Below are 23,871 nucleotides of genomic sequence, written 5' to 3'. Positions count from 1 at the left end.
CCTGATACTTACATTGTTTGCTGGAGAAGGCGCCTGATGATGCATGCATTTGGATGGCAGCAAGGAGATGATGTGTGCACGGTCTTTCTAAAAAGGCAGGAAAAGTGTACAAACCAAATCTGAAGGGTAAAGTTGGGTTTGCATACGTTTTATGAACCCACAGATCCTTTCCTTAAGTGTCTACTTCTTCTGAGCTTTCCAGTGTTATACGTATCTATATATTAGGAATACATCTCTCTCTGTATGTATCTATATAGTTTATTTATTTGTATCCCGCTTTATACAAAGCAGGTCACAACAAATACATACCAAGCCAACAATGCACACACAATAAAATAATCAAAACAATGAAAAAAGCGTGTAAGCGGCCATCGCTCGAACGTACAATGGGAGATTCAATCCACATTCTTCATCTTACAGAATAAATACCTCTTCAATAATCTTTTTAAATTATTCAGGTTTTCCTGCTGTCGTATATACAACAGAATCTCTTTCCAATCTCGGGAGCCTATATAGGAAAACATACTTGTCCTGGACACCTTCAGCCTTAAATGCTTATCTTTTGGAATATGTAGATCAGCACGATCTACTTTATATAGCATTCTGACACATGGTCACGCCTCCCCAACATATGTGTCCTAACAATCGAATCTTGCACAACCTGCAGAGCACACAGTGCCGATACAGGTATGCCTAGAAAAACTAAGGGGTCCTTTAACTGAGGCGTGCTAATCGATTTAGCACACGCTAAAGATTAGCGCTTGCTAAATGCTAAATCTATGAGTGCCTTAGCATTTAGCTCACGCTAATCTTTAGCGTGCACTAAATCAATTAGCGCACCTTAGTAAAAGGACCCCTAAATTACAATAACCAAGGCCTAATAAGACTATAGGACAATCTTTATCTATCTGTCTGTTCTGAGTAACCCTTAGAGTTTTATGCTGTTTTCTCAGCAACCACTTGGAATTTCACCATATTTTCCAGCTTTATTTATTACTATCTCCATTTATGTGCCGAGTGGAATGAGATGATCTTTAACAATGGCAAAGTTACAGAATTTTTAGCATGCACATTATTTTTTTTTTATTTTATTAATTTTCAAAACTAATACAAAGTGCCAGGAATTATACAAGTTTCAAGTTTATTAGGATTTTATATACCGGCTATCAAGCTTATCTAAGCGATTTTACAATCAGGTACTCGAGCATTTTCCCTATCTGTCCCGGTGGGCTCACAATTTATCTAACGTACCTGGGGTTATGGAAGATTAAGTGACTTGCCCAGGGTCACAAGGAGCAGCGTGGGATTTGAACTCACAGGCCCAGGGTGCAGAGGCTGTAGCTTCAACCACCGCGCCACACACTTCTCCACAGACATTTATAATCAACATAAGCACTTAAATTCCATCAGTAACAATGCAGAAAAAAAAATAACCCCTCCCCTCCCAAACAACAATTTAATCAAGAAATAAACCAAAAAGATATCCCCCCCCCACCCACCCTGTCCTGGATATGTATAAAAATTAACAAAAAGTTTAAAGAAAGACAACTATGTTGAATTAACAAAGGATGTCAATTTAAATAATTTGCTACGCCCCAACATATCAGCATTCGTCTTTTTGTATTTGTAACCTAAACATAAACTGGCTCACAAAAAAGGAAAGTTGAGGCGGTCGCAATTTTTCCAATTGCGGGTTATCATTTGCATAGCGATCCCTGTCATAATTAGGAAAAGCCTGCCTTTGTAACGATCCATGGGAGGCTTGATATGCAGCAATGTTCCACATATAATTGCCTTATATGTCAAAGGGATTGTTGATTCCAGTATGAGGTTAATCTGTCCCCATATTGACTTCCAGAAATTGAGTATCAAAGGACAATAGAACAGCAGATGATCCAGTGTCCTTATGTCTAGATGACAGTACCAGCATCTATTAGATTTAGAACTGTCTAACTGCCCCCCTTGATTTTTGCACATTAAAAAAATGCACTGTAAAAACCATTATTTAAGAAAAAAAAGGGATAGTAGCTTATTAATGATGTCACAGTGACATAGATTATTGTAAACAATAAATTCTAATAATTTCTATTTGATAATATGATAGTTTACAGATGATTTCTTTAAAAGCATTTTGGATTCATGGGCAAGGTGTCAGTAGCAGGGAAAATGAGACCCTGCATGAGCAAGGTTTCGGAACAAAAGTGATGGTGGCTAAAAGATCAGCACTGGGAAGAAAATTTGTTGGCAATGATGTTGTTTTATTGTGGTTTAGCTCAAAACATTTTTTTTAAATTCAAAAATTGCTAGGTAATAATGCTACAATGTCAGCAACATCGACATAGCTTAAGATAATTAAATATTGTTTAATAGTGGGCTGAGGTGGGCATCAATGTGAACTCCATGAATATGGAACAGGAGGATGTGACTGGCCAGACTTTACGGTAGATATTCTGCAAACAACGGGATGGTTGGATAGGCTGAAGTGAGCTTGGACGGCAACTTCAGCATTTGGAACCTAATACCAGACTTTACAGTCTACAGCCCAGAAATATCAAAGAAGAGACAAATTAATCTAATCATGTATTTTTTAATGAGTATAACTTATGGGCAGACTGGATGGACCGTTCAGGTCTTTATCTGCCGTCATTTACTATGTTACAATGTTACCTGGCAGAAACCCAAAGAGTAGCAACATTCCAGAGCTGAGATTGTGATGTCATAATGCCTCATTCCACCAATGCCTAAGAGCCAACCTCAGCAGTGATGTCACAATGGCTTGATTAGATGGCAACTTCAGCATTTGGAACCTAGGACAATACCAGACTTTACAGTCTAAGGCCCAGAAATATCAAAGAGACAAGTTAATCAAATCATGTATTTTTTAAATGAGTATCACTTATAGGTAGACTGGATGGACCGTTCAGGTCTTTATCTGCCGTCATTTACTATGTTACTATGTAATACATAAATATGATGACTAAATAAGTAGGTAAGATTCAACATGTTTGAGGCTATAAAGTAGCCATAGGATATAGCAGTAGAACTGTGGGCCCAACCCAAAGTTCTCTCTAGCATGCATGGCCATTAAAGGAAATCCTAGCAGCAGGTTCAAATAACTCCTACTACTTTCATATTTTTGGTATGGAGGTCAGTGCATCAAGGTGAACGTAATACAGTGGCGCTGGTCCAGGCAAGCACAGTAACAGAGGAGCTTTGAGTGAACTGACGCTCCTCTTGGAGGGAACGTTGACCTACCCATGTGACTTCCAGGTCAGATCTCTTCAGGGCATCATTAAATCACTTACTTGCCGCACTGTTACTTCAGAAAGGAAATGGCTTTTGAAGATAAACAGTTTTGTCCTCTTCCGGTTGTAGACATTCATCACTGCTGGAGGAGACTGCTCAAGCTGCATAAAAGATTTTTCACTCTGCAGTATTTGGCAGTTTAAATAGTGATTGTGATTAGTACAGTGTGCTGAGGCAGTGTGGCAAAAAAAAAAAAAAGTAATGGACTAGACACGCACATCCTAGCAGAGGTCTTTTGCAGGTTAGGGATTCCCATGAATTTTATTGCTGTGTCTGCTCCCATTTTTAGAGACCTCTTGTGGTTGGGGGGGAAAATCCACCAGATATTAAGTGCAAGTATCCAGATAACACCTGGTGTTGAATTATCTGGGAAGCCGTGCTGAGCAAAGGTACGTATCTGGTTTGCAGCAATATTCAGGCCACTAACTGGATAAAGTCAATGTTGAATTGCTAGCCAACTGGTTAACAGTCTGAATATCGCTGCTAACTGAATAACCTCTGGCTACATCCATGCTCTGCCCATGAGCCATCCCAGAGACAGTGTGATGGAATGTCAGCCAGTGTGTTCACAGCTGTGTGTCCTCCATCTATCACTATACAACAGAGGTTAAGCCTATGGCACTATTTGCTAAAATCCTATGACACAGAGATATTTTGCCTTATTTATTCATTTAATAATTTATATTCCACATATCCTACAATTCTATGCGGATTACAAATTATCCAGGTACCCCAGCATTATTCCCTAACTGTCCTGGCGGGCTCCCACTCATTCTAATGCACCTAGGGCAATGGGGATTAAGTGACTTGCCCAGGGTCACAAGAAGCAGTGCAGGATTTGAACCCACAACCTCTAACCTCTAACCACTGCACCACACACTCCCACGATGTGCCAGAAATTTTAAGTGTGAATTATTCTGCTAAAATCAGAGGGTCGCTGGATATGACCTAGCCATTAGTTCAGTAGTGTCTTACTCTTTATTTTGGAGTGTTTGCTGTGGTATGAGAACATAGTATCCACTATCCAGAAAGATATAACTTAACTCTGAGAACTTTGTGTCTACTCTTAAAAGGCAGAAGAGGTGGAGGTCATGCCTTCCCTGATAAAAGCTGATTCGAAAGGTGAAACCGAGGATGCAAGTTGTTCTTTGCTGCACACAGTTCCCCAAAGTCTTATAGCACAAGTACAGTAAAATTTGGCCCTTGGAGCAACCACAAGGTAATCGCACAGACTTCATATTTTCAGTAATCACTGAAGATAAGAGGGATGATGTGTTGAGCCATTTACATCACTATACAGATTCCTTTTACTTATCTGGCTTTTAATACTTTTCCCTTAGATTTAAAGTACAAATACCCATAAGCAGGGTTTTTTTTTTTTAATTTGGGCTTTAAGGAGATAATTTTCAAAACTTTTTTTTCGTGTGTAGAAGGCTTTTTGAAAAATTAGCTTAGGTATGAAAGTACACATGGTGCAATTCGAGTATTTGTAAACAACTTGAGAGTAGGCTGGTCTTCAAAATCAAACTTTCGCACCTCCCATCTTTTCTTGATAAACTCATCATCCCTTTTTGTCCTTCCCGGACCCTTAGATCAGCTGATCAGAATTTATTGACCATCCTTTCCATCAAAGAATTCTGCTACACTAGAAAAACTAACTTTTCCATTGTCGCTCCAACCTTATGGAACTTCGTGCCACCTCAACTCTGCCTTGAAAATTCTCTCGACAAATTCAAGATTAAACTAAAAATGTTCTTATTTCAAGATGCATACCATAGCCTTTAAATATTTCCTCTTCAATAGCTAGCAAAATTTAACATTAACCGCTTTTAAGAAACGATCCCCTCGCCTGATGTCATATCCTCCCCCTCTTCCCTTTTTTTCTTTCTTTTTTAATTTTGTTTTTAATGATGTAATTATTGACTCCCCCCTCCCCTTCTGTATTTGTAATTTGTCTTTTTAATGTTCACTCTTTCCCCCACCTATAATAATTATTTTAACCTCTCATTTTTTAGTATTGTAAACCGGCTAGATGCATGTCGATGGTCGATATATTAAAATTAATAAAACTTGAAACTTCAGGGGAGGCATTTGAGCAGAGCGCAGACAGAATTATACTTTACACATGTGGAGAGGCATTTTCGATAGGCTGTATAAGTCTAAGGTTGGACGTTTTGGGCAGGACATCCACAAACCCAGGAGAAAAAAAATGTCCATTTTCAAAGCTGCCGGATGGCTATCTTTTATTTTTGAAAATGGCCAGGCATAAGTTTTTTGGTCCTTAGGACATCTACCTTTTTTGGCCATTTTCAAAAATAAAAATGTCCACCTGAAAAATGCACAAAAGCAAGTTTTGCTGACACACCCAACTACCTTGTCTAATCAGGACAGAAAAATCCCCTTTAGCTGAGCCGGTTTTGGGGATTCCTGCCATCTCAGCTGAAGGGGATTCCCCCTGTCAGGATCAGCTGGAGCCCTCCCCCCCCCCCCCACATCACCCTCACATCTCTCAACATTCCTGTCCCCCCCCCAATCAACAGATACCCCTGACATCAGACATCATCCCCCTCACATATCACTGGACACCCCCGACATCAGACAACAGCCCCCACTTCACCGGATACCACCCAACTTCAGGCAACAGCGCCCCCCCCCCCCCCCACATCACCTGATACCCCTGTACCTTGCGCTGCAAAATCGGCAGGAGGGAAACCCACACCCTCCTGCCTATAGGGACACATGCTGCAAATAACAGGCCTTCCTCCTCTCATTACATCTTGGGATGCAGTGGGAGGGGCCTAAGACCCTGATTGGGGCACTTAGACCTGTTTTACTTTGGTCTAAGTCCCAGCGTATAAATTTCGCCTAGGATGTCATGGAAGTGCTTCGATTATTGCTTCAGGATGTCCAGGTGGAAGCCCGCCCATAGCACACCTCCCAACACACCCCTTTGAGCTCTGGACGCACAGCAGCTTAGAAGTGCTGCTGCATGTTCAGAAAGTTTGTTTCAATTATCAGCACTTTGCCGTCTCTGCTTTAAGGACATCCAAGTGCCGACTTAGGCAGGTTTTTGGACGTTTTAAAGTTTTGATTATGATCCCCATAGTTGACACACTAACATGTATGTCTGCCCCCGAGTAGGAGCTGTTTCTGTGGCTTATTTATTCACATTTGTCACATTTGCTATACTGCTATTTGTCGCCGTCTCAGCAGTTTACAAGAGTTGAGAGGATTGTGCAGACAGAGAAAACACACAATAAAAACCACAGAAATAAAAAGACCAGGGTAGAGGAAGGAAAGGAGACTGAAATAGACCAATAAAACTTCCAAAAAGATTCTGATTTCGAAAGCATTGAACCCAGAAGGAAATGGGAAAACATACAGTCCCAGTAAAATCAGAGCAGCATTTCCCTATGGTGCAGCAATATATTTAGCGATATGTGGCTAAAAACAGAGCGTTCAATTGAAAGTTAAAACTAGGGAAAAAAGAGTATCCTTAAATAGGATAAGAGTCCGCTATTTCATTGGGATGAGTATAGTAGGTGAGCAATCACTTGAAAGTCAAAGGGCTTCAGATTTCTCTGGATTAAGAATCAATTTAGGCTCTGACAGCCATTTGGCAAACATAGAAAGACTTTTGTTAACATAGAGACATGATGGCAGATGAAGGTCAAATGGCCCATCCTCAGCATCCACTATCTCCTCCTCTCCATAAGAGATCCCATGTACCTTTCTCACACTTTATTGAATTTAAATAGTCTTCGTCTCCTCTACCGGGAGCCTATTCCACGCATATACCACCCTTTCTATAAGAAAGTATTTCCTTAGATAACTCCTGAGCCTATCACCTCTTAACCTCATTCTATGCCCTCTCGCTCTGGGGATTCCTTTCAAATGAAAGGCGGACGAGAGGAGATATAGAGATATTAAATACCTATGTGACATAAATACATGAGACTTGCCTCTTGTGTATTTATGTCACATAGGTATTTAATCATCTGTATCATATCTCCTTTTTCCTGCCTTTCCTCCAAAGTCTTCCTATTTAGAAGTCTGTCCCCATATGCTGTATGACATAGACCATCAACTATTTTAGTTGCCTTCCCTTGAACTGACTCCATTCTGTTTATTTCTTTTTGAAAGTGCACCATATTCTAAATGAGGTCTCACCTGAATCTTGTATAGGGGCATCAATACGTCCTTTTTTCCAACTGGCTATTCCTCTTTCTATGTACCCTAGCATCTTTCTAGCTTTCGCAGTCACCTTTTCAACTTGTTTGGTCATCTTAAGATGATCACATATTATCACACCCAAATCCTGCTCCTCTTTCATGCACAAAAGTTTTTTAGCCCCCTAAATTGTACCATTCCTTTGGATTTCTGCAGCCCAAATCCATGACCTTGCATTGCTTAGCATTAAATCTTAGCTGCCAAATTTCAGACCATTCCTCAAGCTTTACTAGGTCCTTCCTCATGTTTTCCACACCATCAGGTGTGTCTACTCTAGTGTAAAACCACACAGTAAAAACCTTTTTAGGTATATTAGAAGCAAGAAGCCTGGAAAAGAATCATTTGGACCACTAGATGACCGAGGAATAAAAAGAGTGTTCAGGAAAAACAAGACCAAAGTGGAGATATGAAATTAATTCTTTGTTTCAGTCTTCACCAAGGAAGATGCAGGGGAGATACTGGCGATAGAAATGGTATTCAGTACTGATGAGTCAGAGGAACTGAAACAAATCTCTGTAACACTGGAAAATGTAATGGGGCAATTTGACAAACTGAAGAGCAGCAAATTGCCTGGACCAGATAGAATACATCACATAGTACTGATAGAATTGAGAAATGAACTTGCAGAGCTATTGTTAAGTCATTTGTAATTTCTTTTAAAATCCTGTATGGTACCAGAAGAGTGGCCAATCTTACACCAGTTTTTAAAAAGGGTTCCAGAGGTGATCCGGAAAATTATACTCTGGTGAGTCTGAGGTCGGTGCCGGGCAAAATAGGAAAGACTGTTATAAAGAACAACATTACAGAGCATGTGAATAAGCATGGATTTAATGAGACAAAGCTAACATGGATTTGGTCAAGGGAAATCGTGCCTTGCCTTACCATTCTGCTACATTTCTTGAAGGAGCAAATAAATGTATGAATAAAGATGAACTTGTCAATATTGTGTATCTGGATTTTCAAAAGCCATTTCACAAAGTACATCATAAAAGACTTCTGAGGGATTGAGAAAGTCATGGGATAGGAGGTAATGGCCTGTTATGGATTAAGAAGTCAGTATTCTCAGTGGAGAAGGGTAAATATTGAAGTTTCCCAGGGATCTGTGCTGGGACCGCTGCTCATTAACAAATTTATCAGTGATCTAGACCAGTGGTTCTCAACCCTGTCCTGAAGGACCACCAGGCCAATCAGGTTTTCAGGCTAGCCCTAATGAATATGAATGAGAGAAATTTGCATATAATGGAAGTGAAAGGCATGCAGATGATCTGCTCCATGTATATTCATTAGGGCTATCCTGAAAATCCGATTGGCCTGGTGGTCCTCCAGGACAAGGTTGGGAACCACTGATCTAGACAAGGCAATAACTAGCGAGATAATTAAATTTGCTGATGATACAAAGTTGTTCAAAGTTGTTAAATTGCAAGAGGACCTTGTGATACTGGGAGACTGAACGTCAAAATGGCAGATGACGATTAAAGTCAACAAGTGCAAAATAATGCCTGTGGGAAAGAGGAAGCCAAACATTAAGAGTCATCATCTAGAAAAGGATGTAGGTGTCATCGTTGATGATACTTTGAAACCCTCAACCAAGTGTACAGAGACAGCTAGGAAAGCAAATAGAATGTTAGGAATTAGGCAAGGAATGGAAAACAAAAAAGAGAATGTTATAATGCCCTTGTGATGCGGCTGCACTTCAAATACTATGTGCAGTTCTGGTCGTTGCATCTCAAAAAAGATATAGTAGTATTGAAAAAGTACAGAGAAGGACAATGAAAATGATAAAGGGGATGGGGCTCTTCAGCCTGGAAAAGAGACAGCTCAGGGGAGATATAATAGAGGTCTATAAAATACTGAGTGGAGTGGAATGGGTAGATGTGAATTGCTTGTTTATCTTTTCAAAAATACTAGGATTAAGGGGCATTCAATGAAGCAACTAAGTAGTAGATTTAAAACAAAACAGAGAAAATGTTTCTTCACTCTGTGTGTAATTAAACTCTGGAATTTGTTGCTAGAGAAGGTGGTGAAAGCAGTTAGCTTAGCAGGGTTTAAAAAAGTTTTGGACAATTTCCTAAAATCCATAAGTCATTATTAAGATGAACTTGGGAAAATCCATTGCTTCTTCCTAGGATAAGCAGCATATAATCTTTTTTTAAAAAAATTTGGGATCTTGCTGCGTACTTGTGACCTGGATTGGCCACTGTTGGAAATAGGATTCTGGGCTTGATGGACCTTCAGTCTGTCCCAGTAAGGCAACTCATGTTCTTATAGGACACTCAAACTATTCTTTGAATCTGTATAGTTGTGCTGCAAGGAACTCGTATTTCAGAGAGGAATTTTCATGTCACATGGAGCCAAGTTAATTGTTATGAAGTTCCTAATTTTCTCTGCTCAGACCTCTAATTGAAGAAGGAGGCCTATGAGACATTTCCATAATGAACAGTGGTGTCAGTTTGTATTTTCTGATTGTTAATATAATTGCTTTATTACATGTTATAAGATTAAGTAGAAAGTATCTTACGGACACAGGTATTCATATGCTTGTGTTTATCCTTGGGAAGATGTATTGTTGGTTTTAAAAAGGTACACTTCTGCTTGAGTTTAAAATATTCTCTCTCAGTGCTATAATTTGTAGTTAATTAAGTATTTTTACATTTTATCTAGTTATTAGAAGTATTCTATTTGGATACATAAGACTTTTTCTAATGAACAGATTAACTGTGTGGCAAATGTGAATATAATTACTGTTTTTCCACACAGCTGTACTGAACTGTTTGTTGAGCTAAAATGAAATATGTGTAGTAATTTAACTTAATTTGTATATCAGAGATAGCAGATGGATCCAATTCTCATAACTGCTAATAACTTCATCAATGCAACAAGCAGAATCAGCACAGAGAGGCTTCAGAATGAAATGAGCAGTCTCTTTTAACGTTACACTGGAAGAGCACATGAAAGTGAAGTGCTGTACTTCTACAGTGTGACTAATATTTATTTATTTGTTTATTCCATTTTCTATACCATTCTCCCCAGGGAGCTCAGAACGGTTTACATGAATTTATTCAGGTACTCAAGCATAAGAACATAAGAAATGCCTCTGCTGGGTCAGACCCGAGGTCCATCGTGCCCAGCAGTCCGCTCACGCGGCGGCCCAACAGGTCCAGGACCTGTGCAGTAATCTTCTATCTATACCCCTCTATCCCCATTTCCAGTAGGAATTTGTCCAATCCTTTCTTGAACCCCAGTACCGTACTCTGCCTTATAACGTCCTCTGGAAGCGCATTCCAGGTGTCCACCACACGTTGGGTAAAGAAGAACTTCCTAGCATTTGTTTTGAATCTGTCCCCTTTCAACTTTTCCGAATGCCCTCTTGTTCTCTTATTTTTCGAAAGTTTGAAGAATCTGTCCCTCTCTACTCTCTCTATGCCCTTCATGATCTTGTAAGTCTCTATCATATCCCCTCTAAGTCTCCTCTTCTCCAGGGAAAAGAGACCCAGCTTCTCCAATCTCTCAGAATATGACAGGTTTTCCATACCTATTATCAGACGTGTTGCTCTCCTTTGAACCCTCTCGACTAACGCCATATCCTTCTTAAGATACGGCGACCAATATTGGACGCAGTACTCCAAATGCGGGCGCACCATCGCCCGATACAACGGCAGGATAACCTCTTTCGTTCTGGCTGTAATACCCTTTTTGATTATACCAAGCATTCTATTTGCTCTCTTAGTGGCCGCTGCACACTGTGCCGACGGCTTCATTGTCATGTCCACCATTACCCCCAAGTCCCTTTCCTGGGTACTCTTATTCAATAACATCCCTCCCATTGTATAGTTGTACCTTGAGTTTCTGCTCCCCACATGTAATACTTTACATTTCTCAATGTTGAACTTCATCTGCCATTTCGCCGCCCATTCTTCTAATTTGTTCAAGTCCCTTTGCAACTTTTCACAGTCCTCTGTAGTCCGAGCTCCATTAAATAGTTTGGTGTGGTCCGCAAATTTTATTATCTCGCACTTCGTCCCTGTTTCTAGATCATTTATGAAGATATTAAATAGCAGCGGCCCGAGCACCGAGCCCTGCGGGACACCACTCGTGACCCTCCTCCAGTCGGAGTAGTGACCCTTTACTCCTTCCCTTTGTTTTCTACCCTCCAACCAGTTTCTGATCCATCTATATACGTCTCCTTCCACCCCATGGTTCTTCAGTTTCCGGAGTAGACGTTCATGGGGCACCTTGTCAAAGGCTTTTTGGAAATCTAGATATATGATGTCTATGGGGTCTCCTTTGTCCATCCGTTTGTTGATCCCTTCGAAGAAGTGCAATAAGTTCGTTTTACTTTGTCTGTCCCAGTGGGCTCACAATCTATCTAATGTATCTAGGGCAATGTGGGGATTAAGTGACTTGCCCAGGGTCACAGGGAGCAGCATGGGTTTGAATCCACAACCCTAGGGTGCTGAGGCTGTAGCTTTAACCACTGTGCCTTTCTAGAAATCAAAATGTAGTAAAAGTGAGCCAAGTATAGTACATTGTGACATCACTGATGAGGTTGGCTCTTAGGCATTGGTCGATTGAGGCATTATGACATCACAATGCCAACTCTGTTTATCAGAGGCTGAAACTTTTCACACTGTTTGTTTATTTAATTTTCTATACTGTTCTCATAAATTTATTCAGGTACTCAAGCATTTTTTCTCTCTCTCTGTCATGGCGGGCTCATATAATCTATCTAATGTACCCGGGGCAATTGGGAGATTAAGTGACTTGCCCAGGGTCACGAGGAACAGCGTGGATTTGAACCCACAACCTCAGGATGCTGAGGCTGTAGCTTTTAACCACTGCGCCACACTCTCCCCATTTTAGACAAACATATGAGGAAAACCGTGAAAGTGTTTACCAAGCCCCATAACGATACACAGAACATTATTTTCAACCTCGAGTCACCCAGTTGGAGAAGCTCGTATTGAAGCAATGTTTACAAGCAAACAACAAATGCTAGTTTGCTTCTGTGTACCACGCTTGTTTTCATGGAAGCCAAGATCCATCAAAGTGCTCAAACTCGAGTGTTTTTGCATTAGCTATATTATATTTAGCTAAATATTACCAAGAGGTTTTTTTCCCCCCTTCCTTTCTCTGTTAATATTAAAACAGCTAAGCTGTAGGAAAACATATAATTATGTCTTGATTAATGATTTCCTTAAATGAACAAGTTCCTTCCCATACCTGCTTTCATCTTTCCAGGACGATTGCTGATAGTCTGTGAGGTTCTCCTTTACCTCCAGCGAGCCTCGTAATAGACAGTCATCCCTTCTGTGATTGGTATCTATAGTAACATTATTATAGAGCAGGGGCTTTCTACCCAGTCCTCGGGACACCGATCCAGTCATGTTTTCTTGATATCCACAGTGAATATGCATAAGATAAATTTTCATGTACTACTTCCATTCAATACAAATCTATCTCATGTTTGTCATTGTGGGTATGCTGAAAACCTGACTGGCCCAGTGTGCCTTGAGGACTGGGTTGAGCAACCCTTGTTATAGAAGCAAACGAATCAAACAGGTACAAAAAAATCTTGGCATGATCTAATGCTGACTTGCATATTTTCGACCTTAAGCAAAGCAAAAGAAAGGCAAAGCCGATGTCACAATACAACACAAGGGATTTTATTGAACGTTCCTATGGGAAGTCCCAACTAGGATCCTGGTTTTGGCAGGACACTGCCTTCCTCAGGGGACATACCAAGCTGATAACAGGATATTACAGTGGTATTTCTATTTCAGGTAGACTTGAAAAAGACGTTTAGGAACGTACTGACAGCCAAACTTCTAAAGAAACTTGTCAAGGAACTCTCAGTGAGAACCGAAAGTGTACTTCTCGTTGTGCTGGGCAAAGGAAGGCTCCTCTTTTTCTGTCGAGTTGCATATTTTCTACCTTAGAAATATATAACAGAAAAATGTACCAAGCAGCAGTTACTGTTCTATCAATAGGTCCCATGAAAGGTAATTTAGGACAGTAAGTACTAAGGATTTTTAGGCAAATGCACAGTTTCAATATAAGACCATAGAAGCAGCGAGGGAGGAAGTGCCATGCATCCCGACACTCTTCCCCACCATGTGCCTGACTTTTTGAGTGTTTTCACCTGACTTTTAACCCTTTCAGGACCATAAGGATCGTAGGCCAATTTTTGTGGTTTTGACGACATTTTTATGGTAAAAAGGGCTTGCAGATGCCAAAAAATTGATTTTTTTTGTGAAATATCATTATTTTTATTTAAAAAAATCACACTTCTGGCTTATGGACAGTGTGGCAAGTGAATCTTCTCGTCAATCTAGCAACGACGCTAATGAATGAATGTCGGAACCAGTTTGTTTACATAAAGGCAGTATCATATGGAATCCGTACATATCAAATTTAGAACTGTAGACTATCCCAATCAAAATTTATAGGATTTTAAAGTTATGGGACAAATATGTCCCTTGGTCCTGAAAGGGTTAAAGCTCCTGCTAAATAAGCAAGCTAACGTCACTGAAAAAAGAACCAATCCTGTCCTGGGGTGAATAAACTGAAAAAAAAAAAAAACTTTTGAAAGAATGTTTTGTTTATGAATGCCCATCTTAATCTTTTGACAGGTGCCAGCCAGTGGTCAAGAGCAGGAGGACAAACCCCCTCATCTCCAAATTATGAAAACTCACTCCATTCTCTGGTGAGAAGACTTTTGGTCTTTAAACAGTACTTCTATTTTGCTTGTTAACTTATTTCTATATAAATCCTGCATATCGTTAAGAAATACAGAAAGATAGCATAACAAATGATTTATTTGCTCACAAATGCTGTGGTTTGATCGTAGAACATAAAACACACAGGGTGTGTCTTTCACCATCTGTCCTTTGGTATCAGTCTTCTGTTTCCCAAGACAGCTGGTGCTGAAATACTGCTATGAAATTTCGGTATCCTTCCATAAATCCATGGCTAATTCTTATCTCCCCTGTATTTTCCTTGAGAGAGTGATGTAACTCCTTTCATAACCTTTGATTGATTTTTTTTTTTTTTTTTTCTACAGTTCAAATTAAATAGTAAAAGTAAAATTGTATGTGAGCCGTTATGAAGTATTTAAAACTTTGGAATTTGGGGAAGTTGTTGGCAGTGAATTTTATGGATAGAATACATTTGAGAAAACTGCCTTCTTAGAGAAGGTAAAAAGTAGCAAAGGAAGAGTAATAGGAATTTCTTTTTACGGTGACCGACATATTGCTTTCTTACCAAAAAAAGGAATTGCTCAGCAAATTGTTTTAATATCTGTTAATGTTTCCAAAAATAGAATTTTATCCATCTGACCAGAAATTTTTATTTAGAAACTGCTTTTCCTCACATTGTGCTATTAAATACTGTAGAAGAAATGCTTAATTCTTATTGCTAGCATTGTCTAGTTGTAGTGTTCAGAGCTTAACCTTTTCATATCTTAATCAAACCTCTGTTGCATTAACTCAACTAACATTTTAAGCTGATATGCTTGTCAGCCGTTTCCTCCTCTCTTTTATGGATTAATCTTAACCTGTGCTTTGCTTCCTGTTCTGTCTTGACTTTGCCAGAAAAATCGAGTTGAGCAGCAACTTCACGAGCATTTGCAAGATGCGATGTCCTTCTTAAAGGATGTCTGTGAGGTAGTATTTTCTTTAGCTGGTGCCTTCTTTGTATATATCCATTAACTCCACTTTAAACATCTTTCATTATAGCCTGGTAGGGTAGCGTTTGATCTAAATCCCTAACCTCTGTCATTTTGCCTTTCGATAGATCACAGAGTAGAGCTTTCTAGCTTGAAGCACACTGTTTACTCGACAGTACATTGGCAATATAATGTCTACATAGGAAACGCTGGTAATCCCTAGTCACGGAAAATGAAAATATGCCACAAACAGGGAGGGCCAACCATGCCCTGGCTCCCCACTGGAAAATAAAGGCCAAATGTGCTATACCTGTTTCCTATAGAAACAAAATTGGAAGAATGCGTTAACCGGTTATTCCTGAAGAGGGTAATTTTATGAAAAAGGCGCAAAGATTTTAAATGCGCATAAGTGATCAGAATATCAGTGTATACACTTGTATAGATGCACAGAGAAAGTAAGGCCCAAATTCTGTAACCAGCACCTAAAATTAGGCACCTTTTTCAGAGGCGCCCAACTAGATAGGCGTCTATCTAAATTGAACAACAAGCTCAATTAAGCACTTATTGAAACATAGGCGCCTATCAAGAAAGCGCGATTCTGTAACAAGGCGCCTCTAAAAATTTAGACGCTATGCATGTTAGGCGTAGGCGTGGCTACGAGTTAGGCGCCTTCTTACAGAATCACTGTTCTTAAGTGTGCTTAAGCGCTCACGTGGGCGCCTAACTTTTAGTTGTGCCTAGAGCTGGCCTATATAATGGGCGCCTCCAAAATAGGTGCCGCTCAGCATGATTCACTAAACAGCACCCAATTTTACTTCAATCGCGCTGAACAGTGCCTATATAGGTGCCTAACTTTTGGGTGCTTCTTATAGAATTTGCCATTAAATGCTGATATTTTGGTTACACGCTATTCTGTAAAATGGCGCCTAAATTTGATGATGTGTAGTTTAAGGGTGGGCCACAAAGTTACACCTTTAGAGCCTGATTCTGGAAGTGGTGCCTGCAAAACAGGCACCTACTCCGTGTCAGTCACTAGTAGGTGCTGTTTCCAGAATCGCATCTATTTTCTTCTACAGATGCGTTAAATGTAGGCCAATGTTTTATAGGCCTACATTTAAGGCTTCTGACTCGTGCTTACGAAAGCGCCTAGGCATGCCTAAGGATGCCTAAGGCCACTACCAGTGTAAACCATGTCTACACCTGCCTTAGACGTCTGTAGACATGCCTAAATGTCTCTGTATACATGTGAACAAGGCCTACATTGTAGGCGTCCTTCGCTCTATTGATTTTTTTTTTTTAATGTGCATCCCAGATTCTGCTGTGCAGTGAGAGCCAATAGGCATCTGTTATAGAATTCTAGCATAAAGTGATATTGGTGCCACTTATATATAGGCACAATGTAGCTAACCATCCATATGTGGCAAGGACATGCATAATGCCCACTATTCTGTAAACTGTAGCTGTAACTAGGAGTCCTGCCCATGCACCACCCACACACATGCACCCTGCAGTTGCATGTTTTAATGCATGTCCTTATTAAATAGCACGTAGGTCTCTTATGTGCATAAGTGCTACTGTTTGCTATATTTACACACAAAGGGACACAGTTGCAGAATAAAAAAGGGATCACTTGGATTTTTGTTTGGTTTTATTTCTGCATATTATCTTTAAGAGTAGACTAACTTAGCTGCCACATCATTTCTCGCAAGAATTGCCCTTGAAATGTAGTCAACATTGAATTGCATCCAAAGGAAATGGCCTCTGATCTCTATTTTCCTCCTCCTCCTCGTAAGATTATGCCTGACCAGCTACCAGTTGCAGTTTCCAAATAGTTCAGGAGTCTTTCAAACATACAACCTTATGCTGCAGAGAAAAATAGGGAGCAACCATTTTGTCACTTTCTTGACTGTGTTAATTCAGTGTTGACTGCAGAGAGAGTGACACGGTGACAGAATTTGGCAGATAACCGCGGGAAACCATCTCCATGTCATTCCTAAAGGAGAGAGGGAAGAATCAGAGTATGAATGGGCACAACCACTGACCCTCAAACCTTGCATTAAAGAATGCTGGTGTAGAAGGACTGAGGTTGAGATAGACACTAAAGAATGACACAGGATGGTAAGAACATAAGACCATAAGACCACACTGAGACAGACCAAAGGTTCATCTAGCCCAGTATCCTGTTTCTAATAGTGACCAATCCAAGTACCTGGCAGAAATCCAAAGAGTATCAACATTCCAGAGCTGAGATTGTGATGTCATAATGCCTCATTCCACCAGTGCCTAAGAGTAACCTCATCAGTGATGTCACAATGGCTTAACTGTCCTATACTTGTCTCAAATAAAGAATCACAGTTTGAATGGGCACAACCACTGACCTCATGCCTTGCATTGAAGAATGCTGGTGTAGAAGGATGGAGGTTGAGATAAGACACTAAAGAATGACACTAGATAGTTTCCCACAATTATCCGTGGGGACGCATTTATGGGGAGAAAGTGGCCCCAGAAGTTGTTTATCCGTACTGCTTTGAAGGGTTATCATCCCATTTCCAAATACCACTGCAGTACATGATTTTTTTTGTTTTTTACTTTGTTTACGTAACAGTATATCACATTATATGATATCTGTCACATTAACCTACAATGTCATAACACTAATCACAATGCACCTAAACAAAATTGTCAAGATTTGTTACTCTTAATAAAATGATGAGAAAAGAAATTGCAATTTACTTTTCATTCAATTGGCCAAATAAATGACCCATCATTTTTTTTTCAAAGAATTTCTAAACTGCCTTCCTGAGCTGTGCAGAAAGTTACTCAAAAGAGGTGTGCATGGCCAAAATTAGATTAGTCTTTGTTTCAAACAAGATTTTTGCAGTTTTCAAGTATTTTGTGCATGTTATTTACTGGATTCTATATATGGTACTGATCCAAGATGTGCACCCAACTAAATTGGGAAATGATAATAATAATAATTTATTCTTATATACCGCCAGACCACAAATGGTTCTAAGCGGTTCACAGCACATAAGGCTGAACATCCAGCGAATATACAGTTCAAAAAGATACATCAATTTCTAGAATGTACACAATACATGTTATATTTAAAAAGCATTAGGAAGCTTGGGTTACAAATTTGTCAAATAGTTGTGTGTCTAATAGTTTTCTAAAAAAAAATAATAGGATGAAACTCCTGGCATGATTTTGCCAAACCAGGCATTCATTTTGGCTGCCTGGAAAGAGAGAGTTCTCTCGAGAAATCTCTTCAACCGACACGATTTGACAGTAGGACATGTGAATAACTGGACTTTAAGTGTGGGCTTATTGGAGTGATTTAAAGAGAAATGGGAAACGAGGTAACCTGGGGACATACCGAAGATTGATTTGAAGCAAATCCATGTGACTTTGAATAAAGCTCTAGCCTCAATCGGTAGCCAGTGTAATTTTTGGTAATAAGAAGTAACATGCATATAACCAATTTGCGCCCAAAATTAGGTGCTAATCGGCATTATATGAATGTGCTATGAGCGATTCTATAGCAGTGTGTGCCCAAATCTCATAGTGCACAACCCAAATTGGGGGGGAGGGGCGGTGGGCACTGCATGGACATTCCTGAAATTTGTGTGCAATATTTTACATGGGTTTCAGAAGGTGTAAGTGCTGATGCCAAATCTGGATGCCAAAATTGGCACTCGGTGCTGTTCTATAATGGGTGCTCATCTTTGAGCACCATTTACTGAATCTAGCCCTATATGAATGAAAAAAAATTTTTGGATGCATATAGGATATATATATGCGCGTTAATGCATAGATACGTGCACAAGCAATACTTACAAAGTCACAAATACAGTGTGTAAAACATAAAATAATCGCATCCAAATGAAACACTATCAAATTGTACCACTTTCAGCGAATCTCTTCATAAAGGCAGCCGATAAATCTAAAATTTAGCACAAAACTGTAGGTTCTGCCTATGCAAATTAGGTCAAATTTCAGGCCACTATACCTAGTACAAAATTGTAAACCACACAGTGCAAGTACTAGTGTACCATCCCAATTCTGTACCCAGTCTCATAAGACTGGGGGATACCAACCAATAACTAGTTTTTTGCTATTTTTTTATGGACCTTCAGAATACAACCAGGCACAGTATACTTCTGGTTGTTTCTATCTTCATCGTTTTGGTTTTTTTTTAACTATCACGGCCTCTTATACAGAGCCGCGTGGCAACAGCCCTGAAGCCATTTAAATCTCTATGGGCTTTGGGGCCGTTAGCGCAGCTTAGCTTTGTAAAAGAGGCCGTTAGCTTTGTGATCTAATGGAAGATGACGACTACAATGAAGAATTACTTTAAAAGCTTAATGATAGTTATTCAAATAAAGAATTAGCGAATAAGAAGAAGAAAAGCACAAAAACAAAATCTTTTTTATATGAATTCAATAAAAGTTGGACCAATGGAGCTAGAAACAACCAGAAGTATATTGTGCCTGGTTGTATTCTGAAGGTCCATACAAAAAATAGCAAAAAACTAGTTATTGGTTGGTATCCCCCAGTCTTATGAGAGTGGGTTCAGAATTGGGATGGTACAGTAGTACTTGCAAATAAGGTAGCATGGCAGAAACCCTCATTCATTCAATGTGAAACCATTCTCCACCTAATTCTATAAAAAGCGCCAAAAATTGCATGCACAATTTAATTGCTAGTTAGTGCCAATAATTGGCATTTTAGCAAGTAATTATTGACATTAGACTCAGATTTTATACCTGTGTCAAAAATGGGCGGGGAATGGGCAGATCGGGGGCAATCCTTTCATTTAGGCACATAGTTACAGAATTAGGGCCTCTGCACCTAAATTTTCATTGGTGCACATGGCCAAGTCCAAATCTAGTCACCTTTCTCAGGTGTAAAAACGGTTCTCTAAAACTGCGCTTAACTTTTAAGTGCAGCTTATAGAATAACGCTTTTTTTTCAGTGCCAATTTTTGGGCACTCTATGAGCTGCTGTAGTGAGATGCAGTGATGACAGAGTACATACTCACACACTCATTAAACACAACTCCAGCAATACAGACTAAACTGGCTGTTTTTCTTCAGTCACTATAGAGACTTTTTTTTGGGGGGGGGAGTTTGGGGGGGCTGGAAAGTACAATCGTTTTTCTTTTACCTACCAAAACTTTTAGTCTGCGTGTCCTAGTAAAGACACGTTTTTAATGTGCACCTTTTCACAAGTGCCTTTGAAATGTGTCTTCGTTGTTTTGGGACTTCTCTCCTATGTTTCATTATGTGAACTTAAGCCACAGTACCAACTTCTTTACTTATCACAGAGCACTGGAGTTTAATAATCCATTTGCATGCCTAGATCATATGGTCAGAGTTCCCCACAGAGGTTCCTCATGTTTCACATAGGATTGGTTGATGCTTTCCCCATCTTCTGAAGGCTCTCAAGAGAGTACTAGATCTGCTGTAGAAAATTATAGTAGCTTATCATTTTGTGCCTAATGTTTGTAAATATTCTTATTAATTGCTTTGAATTCTCAATAGTTCTCAGTGAAACTGTTGCTTTACTAATAATTTGATAATCCATGACTTAAACCTTTTGTGGGAGCTAAAAACCATTAACCTTTCAATAACCCGATTTTATGAAGCATGTGTTTGTAATTTATTCTAGACCCCATATAATGCAGTCACCGAAAAACAGGACAGTTTATAATGTGGTCAAGAATTGGACCACCTCTTTTTTTTGCTGTTATTACATATGTAGACACAATATGAAGTGGGTTGATCTATAATATGATTAAATATCTGAGAGCCCAACATCTGTATTATAGGGGTCTACAGTATATTTGTTTCTGAGACCTCTGATGTTTTGTTCTCTTTTTGAGTCATGATGGCTGCGCTTAAAATATTTCAGTATGGCACTTCTTTTGACATGTCTTCATGTGTCCCAAAGTGGCAAATACGACTGCATAATAAATCTAACATGTAAGAAATGCTTACCAAAAATACTGACTGTAGTGTTTCCTTTCTATAACAGCAGTCTCGAATGGAGGATCGTTTGGACAGACTGGATGATGCAATCCATGTGCTACGAAACCATGCTGTGGGGCCATCAACGAGTATGTCTGGTGCCCACACAGACCTACATAATTTATTGGGGCCATCCCATAATGGGCCAGTTGCGAGCATATCATCAAATTATGGATCATCCAGCCTCGTCACAACCGGACGTTCTACTTCAATGGTAGTCTCCTGAAATGTTAAGAAAACTGATGAGGTTCCTTGTTGTTTGTGAATATCAGTTAACCTTTTATTATAGTGTCTTAACATTTAATCTTATTTATAGCCAGTAAATTTTAGATCCGTGTACACTTTATAAGTCACACATGTACTGCTAAAGGAGAGGATGATGAAAAACACTGGTATTCACGTAATGAGTGCAGTCAGCAATGCGTTTCCAGGGACCAAATGTTCAACTAATTATGGCAAACTCTCTGCGTTGACTTTTTCTTTGTGTTATAACATTGTCAGTACATGGGAGTCAATTGCACCTGCTGATGATTTCCACTATTTAGAGGTAAAATTTAGTATTAGAAAAAAAAAGAATTAACAAAAAAAAAAAAGGTAAAGAATTTGGCCTTGTTGTTGGCCTGTGAAATCTTGTTGTGACCATGGGCAGTGAACTGAGATTTTCTGCACAGTTCAGCTTAGCTTACACATGCATTTTTTCCAGATGTGTAATAATTGGCAGAACATTTTTTTTTTCTCCTGGAAATAGAGTGTGGAGAGACCGAATGGGAAAAGCAGTCGAGAGGGACTGAATTTCAAGCATTCTGGTCTGGAAAAGACGTTTGTTGCAATTTGGAGCTAAGCTTCAATAGCAGACGCTGGCAGAAAGTGGCTGCAGTGCAGACCTCAGTATGTGTCGGCACAAAAGTTTTTAAGTTTTTCTTCTTAAATGAAAAAGGGTTTGAGTGCAGCTGTCATGAAAATAACAGTGGAAAGGAAACAATTTCTAGATTAATCCCCAAGCAGAGCACGATAATTCAATCCATGCTTTCAAAAACATGGGAACCATTCAGAAAAAAAGAGGGATTAAAACTTAAAACTCTTGTATGAGATGTAATGTTACAGAGAGAGAAATAGCTGAGACCTTTCTGCTGACTGAAAAATGTAGTGGGATTTTAGTGTAAATCATTTTTTTATTGTTGAACAGTACAAAACAATATACTACACCCCAGCATGAACAGCAGCCAAAAACAGTTCAACAATAGTAATAGTTTTCCGTTTCACCCCCCCACCCATTCCATATAACCCCTACCCCTGCTCCACCCCTATGCAAAAACAACAGGTCCGAATCAGATATCGGAAAGATGTACTCTTTATGCCTTCTGACTCTTCAGGAACCGGGCCCCCCCAGCCCGTTCTCTTCCTAGAATCTCCCCACCCAAAAAAAAACCAGTCACTCCACCAGTCACACCACCCTCCCTCTCCCACAAGGCCCCGGAGAACCAGGACAAAAGACAGGAACAAAAAAATGTAGGGGCACTAGGTATTCGCATGCTTATCTGGAGTAAATTTATGAAAGTACAAGGCAGCTTGTTATAAAATTTTCCTTGTTTATACCTACTCCAAAGTGGGTGTAACAGCCAGTCTCACCTCTGGTAACATATATGACATCATACAGCCTGGCCGCCCTGAGTAGGCCTGCTCTTACTATTGGAAGCTAAGCAGGGTTGGGCCTAGTTAGTTCCTGGATGGGAGACCACATAGGAATACCAAGTGCTGTAGGCTGAGGGTCCTTATGTTGGGCAGCAGCAACATAGTGGAGCCGCACAGTGTGGGGGAGAAGGCAATGGCAAACCACTCCTGTACTCTGCTGTGAAACATCACAGGGTGGATTCCTCATTGTACATGTTGCCATAAGTCAGTGGCCAACTAGGTGGCATGATCCATCCATCCATCAACATATATGACATATAGTTGGAATGATGCTTTTTACAGCATGCCCTGGGTACTTTTGTAAGAGCTTACTTGAGTGTATTCTGCACATTCAAGTCACCTGTGGAATTACCCTCCGTGGAGTAATTTTATACATATTTTATAAAAGCCATATAGATTCTTGTGTGCCTTTATTAATGAGGCTCTGAGGGACCATCCCCAATAATGCACAAATGCTCTCACAGCTGCTTCAAGGCAGAGGTAAGTGCATACATGTGTTGTAGGTCAATGTTTTCCAAGTCGGTCTTGGAGTACTCCCTTGCCGGTCAGGTTTTCAGAATTTCCACAGTGCATATGCATGAGATTGATTTGCATACACTGCCTCCACTGAATGCAAATCTCTATGCAGATTCATTACAGATATCCTGAAAACCTGACCGGCAACTCCAGGACCAACTTGGGAAACACTGTTCTAGGCAAGTGCCTGCTTATTTTATGCACATGTACTTTCATTACTGCTCTGCCACAACTAATGCCCCAGGGATCACCTTTACACAGATCATATTCAAACGGATGCTTTCTTTCAGCATTTAAACCATTGCTGTTGATTTAATTTCCAGTAACGATAATGGTTAACTCATAAGCCCTATTTGAAATTTAAAATTATTAGCATGACTAATGATGCCTGCTGAAGCCTGACTCGAGCATCCATCCCCTCCAGAAGAGCCCACC

General features: G+C 39.8%; 1 protein-coding gene across 13 annotated transcripts in view; it reads left to right on the top strand.

Moving 5' to 3' along the window:
• TCF12 (transcription factor 12) overlaps positions 1-23,871 on the top strand; it is an 807,409-nt gene that overhangs the window by 716,239 nt on the left and 67,299 nt on the right. For 10 of the 13 annotated variants that reach the window (XM_033920038.1, XM_033920035.1, XM_033920037.1 and 7 more), the window contains 3 exons: positions 14,166-14,239; positions 15,126-15,197; positions 21,236-21,442. In XM_033920038.1, coding sequence (XP_033775929.1) covers positions 14,166-14,239; positions 15,126-15,197; positions 21,236-21,442 — 353 coding nt within the window. The remainder of the gene's footprint in view (positions 1-14,165; positions 14,240-15,125; positions 15,198-21,235; positions 21,443-23,871) is intronic. The other 3 variants (XM_033920040.1, XM_033920039.1, XM_033920048.1) reach the window with 1 other exon arrangement.

The sequence above is a fragment of the Geotrypetes seraphini genome, chromosome 14 (assembly GCF_902459505.1).
Source record: "Geotrypetes seraphini chromosome 14, aGeoSer1.1, whole genome shotgun sequence".
NCBI classification, from domain to species: domain Eukaryota; kingdom Metazoa; phylum Chordata; class Amphibia; order Gymnophiona; family Dermophiidae; genus Geotrypetes; species Geotrypetes seraphini.
Note: the sequence above shows the minus strand (reverse complement) of the source record. Positions and strands in the feature narration are given on the sequence as shown.